This window comes from Gallus gallus, chromosome 1 (genome assembly GCF_016699485.2).
Source record: "Gallus gallus isolate bGalGal1 chromosome 1, bGalGal1.mat.broiler.GRCg7b, whole genome shotgun sequence".
NCBI lineage: Eukaryota > Metazoa > Chordata > Aves > Galliformes > Phasianidae > Gallus > Gallus gallus.
Genome location: NC_052532.1, coordinates 176,458,576 through 176,476,727, shown reverse-complemented (window position 1 = coordinate 176,476,727; position 18,152 = coordinate 176,458,576). Strand labels below are relative to the sequence as shown.

Below are 18,152 nucleotides of genomic sequence, written 5' to 3'. Positions count from 1 at the left end.
AACAAAGAACTGGTCGCATGAACCAAAATAAATTACAATGTGGATATCTCCTGTTGCATTTTCCCCTCAGAGTTGGTCATATCGTTTATTCTACAGCTATCTTGAATACTTTCATTTCAACATTTGTCTTCTACTATTTACATGATTGCAGGTGTCTGAATAATAGGGGGCTTATTTTTACCTTTCAGTCATCTTTCTCTTCACTGCTTGTTTTCTCTCTTGTCTCTGTTCCCATTTAGTATTAATAACTTCTTTCTTTGCTGTTCTGGTGGACTTTCTCCTTCTCATCACACAAAGTCTGTGGTCTTTATTTCTTTGTGGTTATAGAATTTTATTCTTAAAATTGCTCTTATCTTTAAAGCCCTTTGACTTTCTTTTTTCCCTTATTTAGTTCCTTGCTTCCATATTGCTGTATGAGATTGCTTGAAGTGTTGCCTTTGCACACGAAGTGTTTTTATTTTCATGAAAGTCCCCCTTAATCTATCTTTTTTAAGCAATACTTAACTTTTCAGTGTCTAGCCTGGAATTTTATCATTTTCTTGCGCTTTTCCTTCCTTATTTGGATTTTATATTGTCTTTGTGTAGTTCACATAGATAGATAATAATCTCATTGTTTTCTGTTGGGTTTAAATGGTGCTGTTCTATGGTTTACGCTCGATTCTGTAGGTCTGTTTTTCTCATAAGAATTACTATTTTTTCATTTAATAGCAGGACTTTTTTGCTTTTTAATTGACATTTGCTATATTTGAAAGTTTCAGCTGTCTTTAGAAGAAGGGGTAGGGAGAGGAACAGAACAACAGGGAAAGAAGATAGTGTCTATGGATTTATTTATTAATTTGATATTTCTGAGCTCCAAGTGTTTGCAAATATGATGAGTATTGGTAAAGATTTGACTTGAATCGAACTACTTGTCCATAGAATTTTTTTTGTAGTTACAGAGCGTAATCCATTTGAGGCTAACAGGTGGTGTTACTGAGTGTTTTATTTTTAAAGGCTTTGTGCATACAAGGAGTTAAGATTAAATATTCTTTAATTGGAATGTGCTAATGTTACTTTGCCTTGACCTTTTCTTGACAAATAGGATTTCTTTTAGGTTGAGACTGGCACAGATTTACACAGTACCTCCGTGCATAACAGAACACAGCGCTATCAGAATGAAAGTGAATGTTTACTAGATTCCGGTGTAATCCTGCCCAGACATCACTGTTATTCCTAAATAAATTAGGTAACAGACCTGAAGGGTGCAAACGCACTGGGCTGACATGTTTTTCTTCTGTGTTGTCCTTCAGTCATATGGAGATCTTCACTATAGCTGGTAGCATTTTTTAGGGTTCTTGAGTTACACACAAATAGAATCTCTTAGGTGTTGGGAAGATTGGTTGTGAAGAGATGGTAAGGGAATGTAAAGAAATAAGTAGCTTAGAGTAACTGAATGAAAAAGTAAAGTCTACAGTGGTACTTCAAAAGCCTCTGTTGTAGTTAGGAGAAATCAAAATAAAGTAATAAATACTGATTTTTGCAGATAAAGATTGGGAAGACATAAAAAAGATGCCTGAACATTCAACTTTAATGAAGGATTTCCGAAGAAACACGTAAGTCTGTGTTGAGATGAGCTTTCTTAAGAATGCCTATTTTACTTCTCTCTCCTACTCAAAAGTTACTATATTTTAGGTTGTTTTCATCCTAAGCAGTGGCTATGAAATGCTTGTGACTTAGATTCTGAAGAAGTTGAAAGTTGCTTTTTAATGGTGAACTTGAGTTGGTGTGTATCATAGAAAAGTGGCCAGACACAGACTGCAAATGAGAGAGTGGCAGGTGTGAATCTGCTGATGCCATCTGCTGAGGTCTACCTCAGACAGCTCTGGAGATTACTAAGCATAGTTTTTCAGAGCTGTTTCCAAATCTGTGGTGCTGAAAATGATTCTTCTGTGATAGCTATATGTAAGTAGTGTAGCAACGATGTAGTGTTTCTAACAAGCTGAGTATAATTGTCAGTCTTGTTATCTAGGGTAGCTTATGAAGGAAAGAATATCTTAAACATTTTGCTGTCACATTGCCAGATTCTAATACTTGCCCTTACCAACCCTACCACTGTTGTCTTTTAGCTTTCCTACTGTTCAAATTGAGGGATTTAGCGCACAACTATTATATATGTTTCTTGCACCTGCAATGCTATTGCAACAAACCATTTAGACACCTTATTTCTGAGCTTCTGCTCAAAAAAAGTGAGTTTGTGGATGTTCTTGTAACAACCTGTACATTGTAGGACAGTGTTGACATGGAATTGGCATTTATCTCGATGTGTCCTACCATTAGAAATACGCAGAATTCTTTGGGTAGAATGAAACTGTTCAAACTGATAAAGTAAAGCGTCTAAAAGTCCAAGTGATAGTTTGCCAACTGTGTATGGTTTAAAAGTATGCTTTTTATATTGATGTGATGTGTATTACATAAACATGTAAGGGGCAACAGATGAATTTCTGTAGCGTTTGAATGGTTTTTAAGCAGTCTTCTGGTCTTGCTAGTTGTTTTTTTTTCTGTGCTTAATGATTAACAAAGACAGCTATTCTTAATAATATGTTTCTTGAGCGCTAAGAAAGCTTTGTGACAACGCTGCTTTGCATATTAGAAACTTTATTTTTTTATCTTCTCTAGGTACACCAACTGCAGCCTTATCAAATATATGGAAAAGCATAAAGTTAAACCAGACAGTAAGGCATTTCACTTGGTAAGTTCCTGCATTCATAAAATAAAATAAAAATCCTTATGTAAGTTAGAATTGTTTAAATTGAGAGCCAAGCTTGTATCACTCTGTGACTGACTTTGTTATAAATATTATACTTTATCTTTTAAATAAAGTTAGTAATAAGTGATATGCGATTTGAAAGTTGCAAAAATACATTATCTTCTCACGTTAGTATAATTCTCTGAGCCATTCATCAGATTAATTCATTAATCAAGTGTATTAGAAGTTTTCAGTCTTTAAATAGTATTAAATGTGTAGTTATATTTGCAATATTACTGTAATTTTAGCTATTTCACTGCTTTACATGCTTCTAATAGCCTATTTTTTATTTTAAAAGTATCCTTAATCACATTATTTTTAACATATTCATTTTAAACTTACTACTCTTGCCTGTTTGCAAACAAAACAACATGAATTAAGAAAACAGCTACCAAACAAAAAAACTCCAACATTTTACTTGAATGTTTAGAAAATTACATCATGTATGTGTTCCTGGTACATTAATCTTTAATAGCTTTTTTACAGAAGCTTTTTTGTATCCTTCAGTATTCTTACAATAGTTAGTTATCTCTAGAACATAAAACTTCTTTTTGTTGAGATTCCCGTTAAAATAACACACTTGCAATTGTAAAACACCCCAGCTAATTCAAGAACTGGTGAATGCATGGATAAGTGTTGTTGCCAAGGATTAAATGCTTTCGTTTATCAGCTTGAACTAAGTAGAATTTTTCCTTTCCTGACACTGATGCACAAGGTTTTTTGTCGCATGCAGAAGTGATGTTACATGAGACAACTTTGAGTCCTTTCTGTTTTTTCAGCTTATTATTTTTTCCACTCTTTCTTTGGTTTCTGTTTTCCTACTTAAATGTTTATGCCCTAGAACATGGAGACCCAGATGCTGCTCCTGGTTGATTTAGTGAGGCTTCTTTTTCCATTTATCCCGTGGCATGTTGTCACAAAGTCATATAAAGTATACTGTATTTTTCTTATGTTGCTCAGGCAGGTGATCTTCTGGTTCAACAGTTCTTTATAGACAGTATTTGTAATGCTAAGAGAAAAATTCATGTCTGTGCTGTTGCCTGAACAAGGAGAGAGAATAGATTTGATGTCTCCCACATGATAATGGCTATACAGTCATTAAACTTGTCCTGTGGTTTTTGTTTCCTGTTACTGATGATGACAAAGTTTATTCACATCTTTTTGCATGTGATAGATGGCTTTATAAGTCAATTTCCTGATAAAATGCCAGAATTTTGCAATACTTTTTATGCTTGTGATGTTTTTTAAGTGTGTTGGCAATTTTCTTTTTTTTTCCCTTCTTTTCATTCCTGTGATTGCTTTTGAATTGTTTGAGATAATAGTTCTACAAAAACTGTGTGCAAACTGGGGGAGTTGAAAATACCTATTGTGACTCCTTGTCAATGATATGAAAAACAAAGCTGGATTGATGGCAGTGCTGGGAGGCATATGCCAGGAGGCCTCTATGGATTAGCAAAGAGCTCCTGGAGTTACTTAAGCACAAAAAGAAAGTCTATAGGGAGTGGAGGCAGGAACAGGTTACCTGGGAAGACTACAAAGAAGTTGTCTGAGCAGCCAGGAATCAGATTAGGAAACTAAAAGCCAGATAGAGTTATATCTAGCCAGGAACATCAAGGGGAACAAGAAGAAATTCTACAGGTATATAAGTGATAAAAGGAAGGCCAGGGAAGATGTGGGCCCTCTCTGGAAGGAAACTGGAGATCTGGTCACATGGGATACGGGAAAAGTTGCTCAGTGCTCAATGATTTCTTTGCCTCAGTCTTCACCAACAAGGGTTCTGGCTGCACCACCCGAGCTACAAAAAACAAAGGTAAGAACTTGGAGAAGGAATATCTGCTGCTTTAAGTGAAGATCAAGTTTGAGGCCATCTAAAGAACCTGAAAGTGCATGAGACCATGGGACCCAATGAGATCCATCCACAGGTTCTGAGTGAACTGGCAGATGAGGCTGCCAAGCCACTAGCCATCATATTTGAAAGGTCATGGCATTCTAGTGAAGTTCCCACTGATTGGAAAAGGGAAAACATAACCCCCATTTGCAGGAAGGGAGAAAAAGAAGATTCAGGAACTACAGACCAGTCAGTCTCACCTCTTTGCCTGGCAAGATCATGGAGCAGATCCTCCTGAAGGCCCTACTGAGGCACATGGAAAATAAAGACAAGGTGATTTGTGGTAACAAACATGGTTTCATGTTTGTTAAGGATAAGTCATGCCTGACAAACCTGGTAACCTTTTATGATGGAGTTACAAAGGAAGAGCAACTAATGTCATCTACCTGGACTCATGCAAAGCGTTTGACTCTGTCCCGTGTTATATTCTCGTCACCAAATTGGAGAAAAATGGATCTGATGGATGGATCGCTTGCTGGATAAGGAATTGGTGGGGTGGTCACACTCAGAGAGTTGTGGTCAGTGGCTCAGTGTCCAAGTGGAGGCCAGTGACGAGTGGCGTTCCTTAGGGATAAGGGCTGGGACTAGTGTTATTTAACATCTTTATAGGTGACATGGACAGTGGGATCAAGTGCACTTTCAGGAACTTTGCAGTTGACATCAAGATGAGTGGTGTAGTTTACATGCTAGGGGGAAGGGATGCTATGCAGAGGAACCTGGATAGGCTTGAGAGGTGGGCCCATGCCAACCTTATGAAGTTCAGCAAGGCCAAGTGCAAGGTCCTGCACCTGGGTCAGGGCAGTCCCAAGCACAGATACAGGTTGGGTGGAGAATGGCTTGAGAGCAGCCCTGAGGAGAAGGATTTGGGGGTATTGACTGATGAAAGATTCAGCATGAACCAGCAATGTGTGCTTGCAGCCCAGAAGGCCAACTGTATCCTGGGTTGCATGAAGAGAAGCATGATGAGCAGGTCGAGGGAGGAGATTCTGCCCCTCTACTCTGCTCTTGTGAGACCTCACCTGGAGTACTGTGTCCAGCTCTGGAGCCCCCAGCTCAAGAAAGACATGGAGCTGCTGGAGTGGGGCCAAAGGATGGACACGAAGAGTCAGAGGGCTGGAGCACCTGCCCTATAAGGACAGGCTGAGAAAGCTGGGAGTCTTCAGCCTTGAGAAGAGAAGATTATGGGGAGACCTTATGGTAGCTTTCCAGTACCTGAAGGAAGCCTACGGGAAAGCTGGGGGGGGGACATTATATAAGGGCATGTAGCAACAGGGTGAGGGGAAATGGCTTTAAAGAGGAAGAGGGTAGATTTAGACTAGATATCATGAAGAAATTCTTTACTGAGAGGGTGGTGAGACACTGGAACAGGTTGCCCAGTGAGGCTGCGGGTGCACCCTCTCTGGAAGCGTTCAAGGCCAGGCTGGATGGGGCTTTGAGCAACCTGGTCTAGAGAGAGGTGTCCCTGCCTATAGCAGGGGGATTGGTACTAGATGATTTTAAAGGTCCCTTCCAGCCCAGAGTATCTCATGATTCTATGATTTATTATGTTCCTAACCATGCCATTAAAACTGAAGGGTGAGGAGAGGAAATGTGCTTTCTAACTTCAGCTGTTTGCAATTGTGGTTGCATATGCCCACTTATAGCTAGTGAAAGGAGGTGATCAACTCGTACATAGATTGCGACATTAGATCTTTATAAAAAGGTTAATTTAATCTCAAGAAAAGTATGAAGGGCAAGTGTGAAATGATTGCTATTTACATAGGTAGTTTCTGCACACCTTGTTAGATGGGTGCTTATTTTTTAAAACAAAGTGCTGTAAGTCAAAAGTGCAGCATTTCTTTTAAAGATCATTGTCTGTGACAGTGCGTCTAGTGGGTAGTATACCTGCCTGTGGCAGGGGGTTTGGAATTGGATCATCTTTAAAGTCCCTTCCAATCAAAACCATTCTGTAGTTCTATGGTCATGGTGTAGTTTTGACTTAGATGTTGTATTCCATAATAAAAAATGAAGGATTTTTATTTTTCTTTCCCTGTTAATAGCTGAAGTTCAGCTCATTCTGCTCATAAAAGCTGTGTGTCTAGCACAGCTATATTCCACAAAATGACTGCTGGGTGGATGGGGAGAAACAGATGCATCTGTACCACCCTTTTGAGAAAGAGACACTTCTGAAATGCAATACTGCTATTTCAGTATTGGAGTTAGACAAAACCTCTATGGTCTGCAGTTGCTAAACCAGAGAAAGATCTTAGACGTATGGAAAGAGCATGGTATTTCTAATGTGTTTTTTATTGAAAACTGCTGTTGAGATGTCACAGTGACAGATGTGTGAAGTCCAGACAGCTTCTGAAAATGTTCAGGTGGTTGCAAAATGAGACTAGAACAGCAAAACATGTGCAAGAGTTGTTTTTAAAACCACCTTTCAGTCTTCAATGTTATGCTGAATTTAGACTTCATATCTTTTACTGGTATTTTAAGTTGTAAGGATGAGATTCTGGCTATGTATCCTGAGCATTTCTGAAAGGTCATGCATCTAAGTACCTATGTTTGAAACTCTTTCCATAACATTTTCTCACTTTGTTTTGGTTAGCAGGTTTGTTTTATTAAATTTTCATCTTTGTGTGTTACCTTAGGATTTTTGTTGTGCTCCCTGTCACTGAAACATCTTGCATGCCATTTTCAAAAGTTAGGCATAGGGCAAATATCATGTGTTCCTCTTAGCCATCCCAATGAGAGCAAAAGGTGCCGTCTCAAAGGGGAAGGTTTTGCTGGTTTTTAGCTGAACTGAGTTCAACTGTTTTCTAACGACACCAAGCTGGGAGGGAGTATTGATCTGCCAGAGGGGAGAAGGGCACTACAGAGGGACCTGGATAGACTGGATCGATGGGCCAAGGTAAACTGTATGAGCTTCAATAGGGCCAAGTGTCAGGTCCTGCATTTTGGTCACAACAACCCCAAGCAACCCTACAGGCTTGGGGAGGAGTGGCTGGAAAGCTGCCTGACAGAAAGGGACCTTGGTGTACTGTTGGACAGTCGGCTGAATATGAGCCAGCACTGTGCCCAGGTGGCCAAGAAGATCAGTGGCATCCTGACTTGTATCAGGAACGGTGTGGTGAGCAGGACTGGGGAAGTCATCCTGCCCCTGTATTCGGCATTGGTGAGGCCTTACCTTGAGTACTATGTTCAGTTTGGGGCACCTCAGTACAGAAAGGACATGGAGGTACTGGAGCAGGTCCAAAGAAGGGCAACGAGGCTTGTGAAGGGCTTGGAGAATATGCCCTACGAGGAGAGACTGAAGGAACTGGGGCTGTTTAGTCTGGGGAAAAGGAGGCTGAGGCTGACGTTATTGCTCTCTTCCAATATCTGAAAGGTGCTTACAGTGAGAGCAGGGTAGGTCTCTTCTCACTGGTGAGAGGTGACAGGACGAGGGAAAATGGCCTCAAGTTGCACCAGGGGAGGTTCAGGTTGGATATCAGGAAACACTTCCTTAGAGAAAGGGTTGTTAAGCACCGGAATAGGCTGCCCACGGAGGTGGTTGAGTCCCCATCCCTGGATGTGTTTAAGAGCCATTTGGATGTGGTGCTCAGAGATATGGTTTAGCGGAGGGTTGTTAGAGTTAGGGTAGTATGGTTGGGTTGTGGTTGGACTTGATTATCTTTGAGGTCCTTTCCAACCTGAGTAGTTCTATGATTCTAAAATATACTTTGCTTTGTCTTTTGCATATTCATGCTTTATGGGCAATGATCATCTTCACTGTCTTTAACCAGCACGGATGTTTTGAAAAAAAATTGCTTTTCAAGTAGCTGGCATCTGATCTGCTTCATCACTTTTACAAAGATAAAGGCCCAGGTCTTAAACTGATAGAGAAATGACACCGGATCCATTTCAGCATACCAGCAACGTGCAGCAAACAGTTGTGTTGGAGAGTCTGTGTTTGTCAGAAGAGATAAATACATGCAGGAGTGGGTGATAAGAAGTTATCTGGCCAGGTAGAGTTTTTAAATGTGCTGATGGCTGCTTTACAGCGTTTTCTGAATTGTGACTTTATAGAGCTCTTTTGAATACTATGGGTGACAGTGGAAATGGACTAATGTGGCAGTACAAAATAATGAGGAATAATGAATATGGCATCACTTTTGCTTATAAATTGCTAAGTGCTATTTAAATGGATGTGATGTTACTTCCCGTTAAGTGTAGTTGTGAAACCAATTATGCACATGTTGCATCTAGCAGGAAGTGACAGGCTGCTGAAACTGATGGTAAGTTATGGATGCTCTTTGTGTGGAGCTGTTTTTTTAAAGAGAGAGAAGAACGTGGTTCCTGCTATTTGTGGTTTAGGTTTTGACATCAGAAGCATTTGTATCGGTTGATCTTTCAGAAATAATGTAGTGAAGATTCTGTAAACAGTTCTGATAATGCAGAGCTTTTTATCTTTCATTTTATGTAGCTTCAGAAATTGCTTACTATGGACCCAATAAAGAGAATTACCTCAGAACAGGCTATGCAGGATCCCTATTTCTTAGAAGATCCGCTTCCCACATCCGAGTAAGTGGTCAGTTTATTAACCTATCAGCATGTCCAGAGATGCTTTAGAAGTGCATGCTTTCTCTGCTATAAATGTTTGTGAATATTCAGCTGAATACTTAATAGCATCCAAAGAAAGCTCTAACGTCTAAAATGCTGTTTGAGGTTTTTAAAATTAAGTAGCATTCTTATTAATCTCTTGCTTTATGGAACTTTGATCCTGTTAGTTGCAGCACTAATCTTGTTATTCACTGACAGGTTGATTATGCATGCTACAGATCTTTGTAGACAACTGCTAAGTACCCGCAGGTCCACTCCTCTGCTCCAGAATGCCAAATGACACTCACTAATGAGTTTACATTTTTCTGTCGTGGCCCTTGTTGTAAATTCAGTGGTGAAGAGACTCAGCTCTGTGTCTCTGTGTTGTCATCCTTAACAACTTAAACCTATTTTCTGTAGATGCTCCTTTTTGTTTAAGCAGTGAGATTACAAAAGGAAGAAAATTTAGAGATGATGAATAATTTCATTTTTAATGAACTTCTCCCTCCCTCAAAAAAAAAAAAAACAAGAAGGCAGACATGAATGTGCACATTTTAGAAAAGTGATTAGTGCATATTGTGTATCATTCTCTACAGTTATTAAGGGAAGAATTTGTAAAGTGTGGTATGTGTATTTAAAAGCAGTTAATTAAAATGACTTTACATTACTAAAATCTAAATTATTTATAACCTGACCTGCCTCTGTTATTTATTATTTTGGTATAGTTATTTTGTTGTCATGTGAATGATTTGATTGTGCATAAACTGGTTTTAGGTCAGTATTTGACTTCTTTCTTGTATTAAGTTGGCATTTTAAAGCGAATACACCATTAATAAGTCTAAGAGGTGCACAGACACATTATTACAAATGTTTTCTATTGCTTAAGGGCAGATTTAACCTGTGCTAGCAGTAGCAAATCAGTGTGGTCTGTGAGATATGAATTGACAGATGAAACTTCCAGTTATTTTTAAGCTTTGTTACAGGTGATTTTATTAATAGGCAGTGGATGTTACAGGACAGTTTTTAATTAGATTTGAGACAGGGAATTATGCTGTTGCTGGATGAAGGCAGCTCTGTGGGCCTCTGCAGATACCTTTCCAGCCATCAGTTTCATCACCAGTTACTGGAAACACTGAAAACTGCTAGGAATTTGGATGAGTTTATCAGAGGCAACGTAAAATTTAAAATTAATGTGAACGGGTTGACTGAGTCTAATATGTGATGAAAGTAGGAAAAGGAGAACAGCTCCATTTGTTATAGATACAAGGCTCTCAATGAGGCAACTTGAAACTAGTGTGGGTGGAGTATGGATCTTACAGATCTAACTTTTCTGTTCTAATACAGTGATAAATAGACTTTTCTGGGGGGCAGTGTTTTTGCAGGTTGTCAAATCCCTTACCCAAAACGAGAATTTTTAACAGAAGAAGAACCAGATGATAAAGGAGACAAAGTAAGTACTGGAAGAACGGTATCATCGTGCTTCACTGGCTTTCACACTATTTCCTGTTTTCATGTTTTTTTCACGTACTGCTTTTGAGTTGAAATTTTTCTTTGTGTTTAAACAATTGAGAAGAACCAGCAGCAGCAGCAGGGCAATAACCATACTAATGGAACTGGTCATCCAGGGAACCAAGACAACAGTCACACGCAGGGACCCCCACTGAAAAAAGTGAGAGTTGTTCCTCCTACCACTACCTCAGGTGGACTTATTATGACCTCAGACTATCAGGTATTTTTTTTTTCTTATCTTGCGTGTTTGATTCTCATGTTCACAACAGTATTTCTTCAAGCTAATAAAGTAAGCCTGTAAATGGTATTTTTTTGCATCCATCAGATGAACTGCATTTAGTTGATGGTTTGCCTGCCAATTAATATGCTCTTGCTTCTTAAGCTTGCAGCCCATTTTAAGGAAATTAGGATCAGAAATTATTATAGCTACTAATTATTGCCTTTGTATTAGGCAATGCTGATTGTGGATCAGGGGCCCGTTGTGCTTCTCTCTGTATGACCTAAAAATAACATTTCTTATTTTGACAAGCCTTCAATGTTAGGAGGCAAAGGATATTGCAGTAAACCAGCTGAGTTTGAACAAGGGTTTTAGTTGGCAAATGGATTGAAAAGCAGAATTTTGAATGGAAGAAATGACATGACTGAAAACCAAGTGAGGTTCCAGGTTGAGTAAGCCCTGTCTTAATAGATAGGAGGGGACAGGTGCAGTGGTGGCGATCTGTAAGTGTAGAAGGGTCAAACATTAGGAAATGGGAAAAGTTTGGGGTGGAAAAATATTTCAGAGTCTTCACAGGGAATATTATCCGAATGTATAGGGTTAAAGGAGGTTGCTCTTGAAGAATTAAAGACAGAACACTTAGTTGAAGCTGGCTAGAAATTACAAAAGAGGAGCAAGGAAGACAGTTTTCAGGAGATGAAAAATAATGATCTGGAACTCACTTATCTGTCTTTATATTCTACAACAAAACTTAGGATGAGTCAAAGAAGATTGTACTTGTTCACTAATAAAACTGTTGTTGTCGACTTGCTTTTCACAGTTTGGTAGGCTGTTTCTCCATAAACAACAATGGGTGCTGATATCTTGTCTTTCAGAATTTCTTCATGAGAGTATAAAGTGTCCCAGAAGGCTGCCTGAGTACATGACCCTAGCTTATAAAACTGGGTATACTTTGGGTAGCTAGACTTTGGGTGCGAAACTAGAAAAAACGTGGAAACGTAAAGTAGGGCTATTTTCAAGAGCTTTTTTGAGACCCTTTGTATAAATCCCAATGTACCTTTGCTCAGTTCATCTCAGGACATCAGTAATTTATCAGTTTTCAAGTTGTTCTCCTTAAATTATATAGACTTTTAGTGCTGTTTGGAACTGTGTGGTCAGTCTTAACTACAGTGCAGCAGTGTTGAGCGCTTCTGAATATAACAATGGTCTGTCTTTTAGTTGGATTATGCATCACAACACTCTCTTACTGGAGATTAATCTCTTTCAGTTTGTCAAGCTGCAAAGTTGATCACAGTGCTCTTAGCTGGCTCTTTCTACTATTTCTGCGCATTTATTTTCAAGGCAGCATGTGCAGTTGTAACCCTCTTAATCTTCATGTCATCTTGAGTCACGTATCTGGGGAGTTTGATATGGAGGTTGCATGTATTGTGTCAAGGAGCCCCATTTACTTGCCCTATTTAAACATCCTTCACCTAATTCTGCTGCTGTAGCTTGGCATTTGGAACAAACCTACGTTTCCACTTTTGTGAGCAAGAGCTGAGATTGCTACTTGAGAAGTCAGATGAGGGCTGTTTAGTCTGGGGAAGAGGAGGCTGAGGGCAGACCTTATTGCTCTCTTCCAATATCTGAAGGATACCTACAGCGAGAGCAGGGTTGGTCTGTTCTCACTGGTGACAGGTGACAGGACGAGGGGAAATGGCCTCAAGTTGCACCAGGGGAAGTTTAGGTTGGATATCAGGAAACACTTGTTAGAGAAAGGGTTTTTAAGCACTGGAATAGGCTGCCCAGGGAGGTGGTTGAGTCCCCATCCCTGGATGTGTTTAAGAGCCATTTGGATGTGGTGCTCAGGGTCATGATTTAGTGGAGGGTTGTTAGGGTAGTATGGTTAGGTTGTGGTTGGACTTGATGATCTTTACGGTCTTTTCCAACCTGATTGATTCTATGATTCTATGAAATTGCCTTGGAAGGAGTTGGACTAGTTTTGTTTTCAGTTCATGTTCATCAAAACTTTTGTGTTCTCTGATAGCCATCCCAGGACTGTAGGTGGGGGCAGCCCTTGTCAACAAACTTAACTTCAGAATAATTCTGCCTTGAGGTAGTGATAACAGCTACTTCACTCCTTCAAGAGCTCTTTTTAGTAACTTGACTGCTCCTAATTAATAGTTTTGATCTTTCTTCAGGAGGCGAAACACTTGGTTCTGTAAAAAAAAGTAATGAACAAACAACAACAAAAAGAAAACAAAAAACCTCTGTTCTTCCTCCCTCACCCCTTTCTTTCAGTCTCACATGAAGGAAACGGGTTTTGCTCTGATTAGTTTATCTGGAAAGTATGGTAAGCGAAGAGAGGAGATGTGCACTTGCTGGCACTGGAACAAAAGCAGTTAAATGCTGCCCGTTGGTGGTTTCAGTTGTCCCTGAAAACATTCCTCAAATTTCTTTATTTTGATCCTGCAACTCCAAGAGACAGCAAACAAATACTACAATACAGCCCTCTGTTTTAATCAAACACCTATTCCTTTGTTCTTCATTTGATTCGTTGAAGTTCCCCTTGCGAACAAGGATTGCCATCTTCTGGGCAGGACACACTACGACAGTTTCCCTTTCCACTTAGAAGCCAAATTACTCTCTGCAGGGCAAGTTGACCTTCTAAATTCTTTCTGCTGTGCATAAAAATAGTAGACATATAGCATACAGACATCCTTGCCTTCTCCTTATATTTGTGACATGACACTTCTGAAGCTGATGCGATTAAATGAACTGAAGCAGTTCCAGTACTCTGCACTTCTGCTAGCTATAAACCTCTGGGTGCTTAATGGTATGTAAAGAGTACTGGCTATTTACATCTTGTCTTAAAACAAAAGCTGTTTGTTGCACTAAGTTTCATGAAAAACATGACTTCTTCAATTAGCCCCACCTTATAAAATAAAATCAGTTATAGAAGTAGAGATACAGAAGTTGTTTGCAGCTTCAGTGAATGGTGAATTTTTAAATGGCTATGCATGTGATATTTTCCAGTTTCCTATGTACAAGAGCCACACTTGAGCAAAAAGACTGCTGAAGGTTTTTTTTTTTGCTCTGTGGAATGCGTCCTGTATCTGCTCTGTGGAGTAGGGTGACCCAGAGCTTTGACACTTTCACCGAGTCCATCTCTAAAAGCGAAAGCAAGTGTCACAGAAGTTGTCACTGTGTTAATGGTGAAGCTCAGCAGTGCTGATCTGTTCCCGCTGTCACTACGTGCTGCTCTTGCCATTTCTTCTTCTTTACGCTATGCAACTCTAGAGAATTAGCTCCATCCAGTGAGCATATGTTAACAAGTAGAGTTTGGCGTTTGATTTTTCCTTGCTGTCATCTCAACATCCCAATTATAGTTTCCGCTCTATATGCCAAATGGCAGAAAAGAAGCAAATAAACAAACAGAATGCCAAAACCCAATCCTGTTACTTTGTTTTCCAGCTGATGACATTGTTTAAGCTATTTTAATATTTTACTTTTTCAGGACAGTGTTTAACCTTAGATTAGTGTATTCAGATCTCAGTAGCTGCACCTTGGCCCTGGAGTACTTGCTATGGAGAAGTTTCTCAACCTTTAGTAGGAGCTGCTTTTGCTAACACAGGTCTTGTGGTATCAAGAGTTTAGAAGTTGCACAGCAGTTTCCAAAACCTGCAATTTTTGTGTGTGTAAACCTTAACGTTTACGTGAAACAGCACAGTAATTTAATGAGATTGTGTAACGCATTAAATGCTACCCAGTGATCATATGCTTGCATTCAAAGTCCTGCATGCAGTCCTTCCCCTTTATAGTTCCAGTTGTGTAAATAACTGACTTCTAGGCTGGAATTGAATTAGACAGCTGCTGACTTGCTGAGGTCTCCTTGCAATGACAAATGCTCCACTTGGTAAATAATCATAAAAATGCCGGGCGAAAGGGGCCTCTGGAGACTATCCAGTCCAGTCTCCCACTTGAAGCAGGACTGTTGCTAATGCTAAATCAGGTCAGCCATGGCTTTATGTGGCTGAGTCTTGGAAAATTCCATAGATGGCCACAGAGACTTCACCACCTTCCTGGACAAGTTCTTCTAGTGTTATGCTGGCCTCCTTGTGTACATTTTTTCCCTAATGTCCAACCTGAACCTCCCACGCTCCAGCCATTATGGCTATTTTCCCTTGAAATACCTGGTTCTACTGAGAAGAGCTTGATTATCATCTTTAACCCTCCTTCAAGGAGTTGTAAGGCTGCTAGATGGCCCCTTAGCCTAAATACTCATTGCTTTCTAGACCATGCTTCCAGGCCAGGCAGAAGGTTGGTGAGCACATCCTTTGTATCAGAAAGTCTGAGTGATTCCAACTGGCTCATCAGCAGTGAGATGCACAGATCTGAGCTCCAGCCCCAAAATGTTTTCTTGGTAGGGTAAGGGAGCAAGTGAAGAAGCCCCTGATGTGGCTGATAGTAGCTTTCTGTAACGTGCAGCTGTGCCATATCTACCTGGAGGGCTGAGTTGGGGTTTGGCTCTGGTGGATGTAGATTCCCAAAAGGTAATTCAGGGTGGATAACTGACTGGTAGTAGTAGTGCCTTTGTAACCTGCTATTGCTGATGTTCACATCTGCCCCTGTAATCAAAGTGAGAAGAGTATAGGGACTGCAGCTGCTTTAGGACTGCACATGCTTGGTAGCTCTTGAGGACGTAACCCTGTAGACCAAGCTGCCCGTGCTAAGAAGGATTACCATTCCTCTGCTTTTACCCCTTTCTAGCGTTCCAATCCCCATGCTGCCTACCCCAACCCCGGACCAAGCACATCACAGCCACAGAGCAGCATGGGATATTCAACTACCTCCCAGCAGCCTCCACAGTACTCACATCAGACACATCGGTACTGAGCTGCATCCGAATAATGTCAGTGCACTGTTGCTAATGCTGCAGGACTGCGCAGCTGCCTGCCTGGAACCTGGCCTGGGCCACAAGAATGTACTGTACAACCACACCTTCAACACGTCTGATCGCCAAGTTCCACCACCTTTCACAGAATGGAGTAGTGGCTCCCAAATTGTACCTGTTTTTGGGTTAGACTTGAAAAGAAAGTGCTAGCACAGTTTGTGTTGTGGATATGCTACTTCCATAGTTTACTTGACATGGTTCAGACTGACCGATGCATTTTTGTTCAGTGACAGTCTGTAGCAGTTGAAGCTGTGAAATGTGCTAGGGGCAAGCATTTTTGTTGTCGTATGTGGTGAATTCTCTCGATGTAACAACCTTATCTGACCAATAGTACACGACATCTTTGAACTGGTACTTGAAACATACAGTATGTGTTAACATGGCAAAAAAGCAAAATAACCGTGACTCCAACTGAAATGATTTTGATATACGTTTATTTTAGTGACTTCTGTGGGTTGGTTCATTTTCCACGTAGGTCAGTGTTTGATGACCAACACAATTGCTACGATGAGGTTTTTTTAAGGACATGAAAACGTTTGCATTTTTTCCAGCGATTACAAACGTCCCAAAGATTAATTTCCAGCGTAAGTTTTTGGTTTTGTTTTTAAATCTATGACTTGACTGGTATTAAAGCTGCTATTTGATAGTAAAATAAGTATGTTGTCATTGATATAAACATGTTTGGTTCAGCAAACAAGTGAAAATGATTGTCATAGACAGTGTTTTCTTTTTTTTCCTGTTGGTGTTAATGATTTGTGAGCATGCTTTGGGATTAAAAAAGCATGAGTGATATTCCCTAAAGAGGTGTGGCATCCGTTCAGATATTTCGTCATGATTTTTGAGAGCCAGCTTGCTGTAGTGGATTTTAAATTTCGTTCAGTTACTTCTTTTCTTCTTCTTTTAAACGTCCGCACGTTGTTTAGGGGTGCCATTCTTACAGCAGAGGATCGAGGTGTTAGGAGAGCCTTAGCATTTATGAGGAAGACCTTACATACAATGTACTGTATCAGACTATTTTACATGAATGACGCAAGTATTCTGAATTAAAAAAAAAAAAGACAAACATTGTTAAAACAAGGTGTTATGTAATAAATTTATTTTTCATAAATCTGCACATGATCTTTGCCTGTATTCCTTCAATGCACAGCGCCTCAGTCTCCCATTGTACACATATATTGGGTTTCATCTTCAGAACCAGCACTTAACCAGCATTTCTACTGCTTTTTAAATAGCAGAAAAAAGATAGATGCCTTCGTAAAACATCATTACCTCCTGTTGGGTACATCTGGTTGGTCAGCTGGAGGTGCACTGAATGTGGGTCTGTTGCCTGCTGTGTTTTGTAGATCAGACAGCTCGTTTTCATCTACAAAATCTAGAGACCTTCTTGCTGAAGTAGTTTTTCTAAGGTTTATTTTACTTTCTTGGGATCTGATACCATACCATGATTTTATGACATTAATATCTTTTGCAATATATGCAGGATTTTGTCTGCAAGTGTTTCATGGAGAGTGAACATCCAGTTGTAGGATCGATCTGTCGCATGAAAAGGGCAGAGAAGTTCAGCATTAAAAAATGCATTGAGGTGGGGCCTGGGTGGGGCAGAGGAGAAGCAAATCTGTAGCCAACCCAAAATGCAAACTAAGGGTAAGTTTGAGGTGTAGATGAAAGCAGTCGAATAGAGAAGAGGTTTAAATGTTTTGGAGATTTAAGACTAAAGAAAAAAGGCAGAGTCCAAAGTTTATGCTGCTGGAGAAAGAATAAGACATGTCCAGTGATGGTGTGAGTTTCATAGTGGACTTAGTAAAGTCAAAATGTGACTTTCCTAAGTCTGGGATAAACTTTAATATAGACTTGGGAGTGCTGTGAGATTCTTTCTGGTTTCTTTTCACATGGAAACTTTTTCCTCCTTTCCTAAATATTTATGTACACTTTGAACTTATGTGTTTAGTGGCTCTGACAGCTGCTGAAGGGGTGACAAGAGTAATTTTTATACAATTTTTACTTCTATTAAATTGCTGTCAGCCCAGATTTTTTGCTTATTTGTACTTGTTAATGCATGAGAATTAGTATTATTCAAATTAATGCAAATCTTATTTGATACCAGTATATCTTGATGTCTCCCATGCTTTGTTTAAAAATATCGGGCCAACTTTAATTTATTTTTCTATAGGGATGTGCTGCCAGCTGACAAAAAGAACCCTTGCCATTAGTTTGCACTTGAATTTAATTTTCCCACTGAAAAGGTTATTTGAAATGCAGG

General features: G+C 39.7%; 1 protein-coding gene across 6 annotated transcripts in view; it reads left to right on the top strand.

Annotated features, from left to right (window-relative positions):
- Window positions 1-17,006, top strand: part of CDK8 (cyclin dependent kinase 8) — a 69,125-nt gene extending 52,119 nt beyond the window's left edge. For 3 of the 6 annotated variants that reach the window (XM_015278994.4, XM_425638.8, XM_025146847.2), the window contains 6 exons: window positions 1,523-1,592; window positions 2,656-2,728; window positions 9,118-9,215; window positions 10,605-10,683; window positions 10,804-10,962; window positions 15,709-17,006. In XM_015278994.4, the coding sequence (XP_015134480.1) occupies window positions 1,523-1,592; window positions 2,656-2,728; window positions 9,118-9,215; window positions 10,605-10,683; window positions 10,804-10,962; window positions 15,709-15,834 (605 nt within the window). In that variant the 3' untranslated portion in view covers window positions 15,835-17,006. Of the gene's footprint in view, window positions 1-1,522; window positions 1,593-2,655; window positions 2,729-9,117; window positions 9,216-10,604; window positions 10,684-10,803; window positions 10,963-15,708 lie in introns of those variants that run through there. The other 3 variants (XM_004938783.5, XM_046914447.1, XM_040704187.2) reach the window with 3 other exon arrangements.
- The last annotated feature ends 1,146 nt before the right edge of the window (window positions 17,007-18,152 follow it).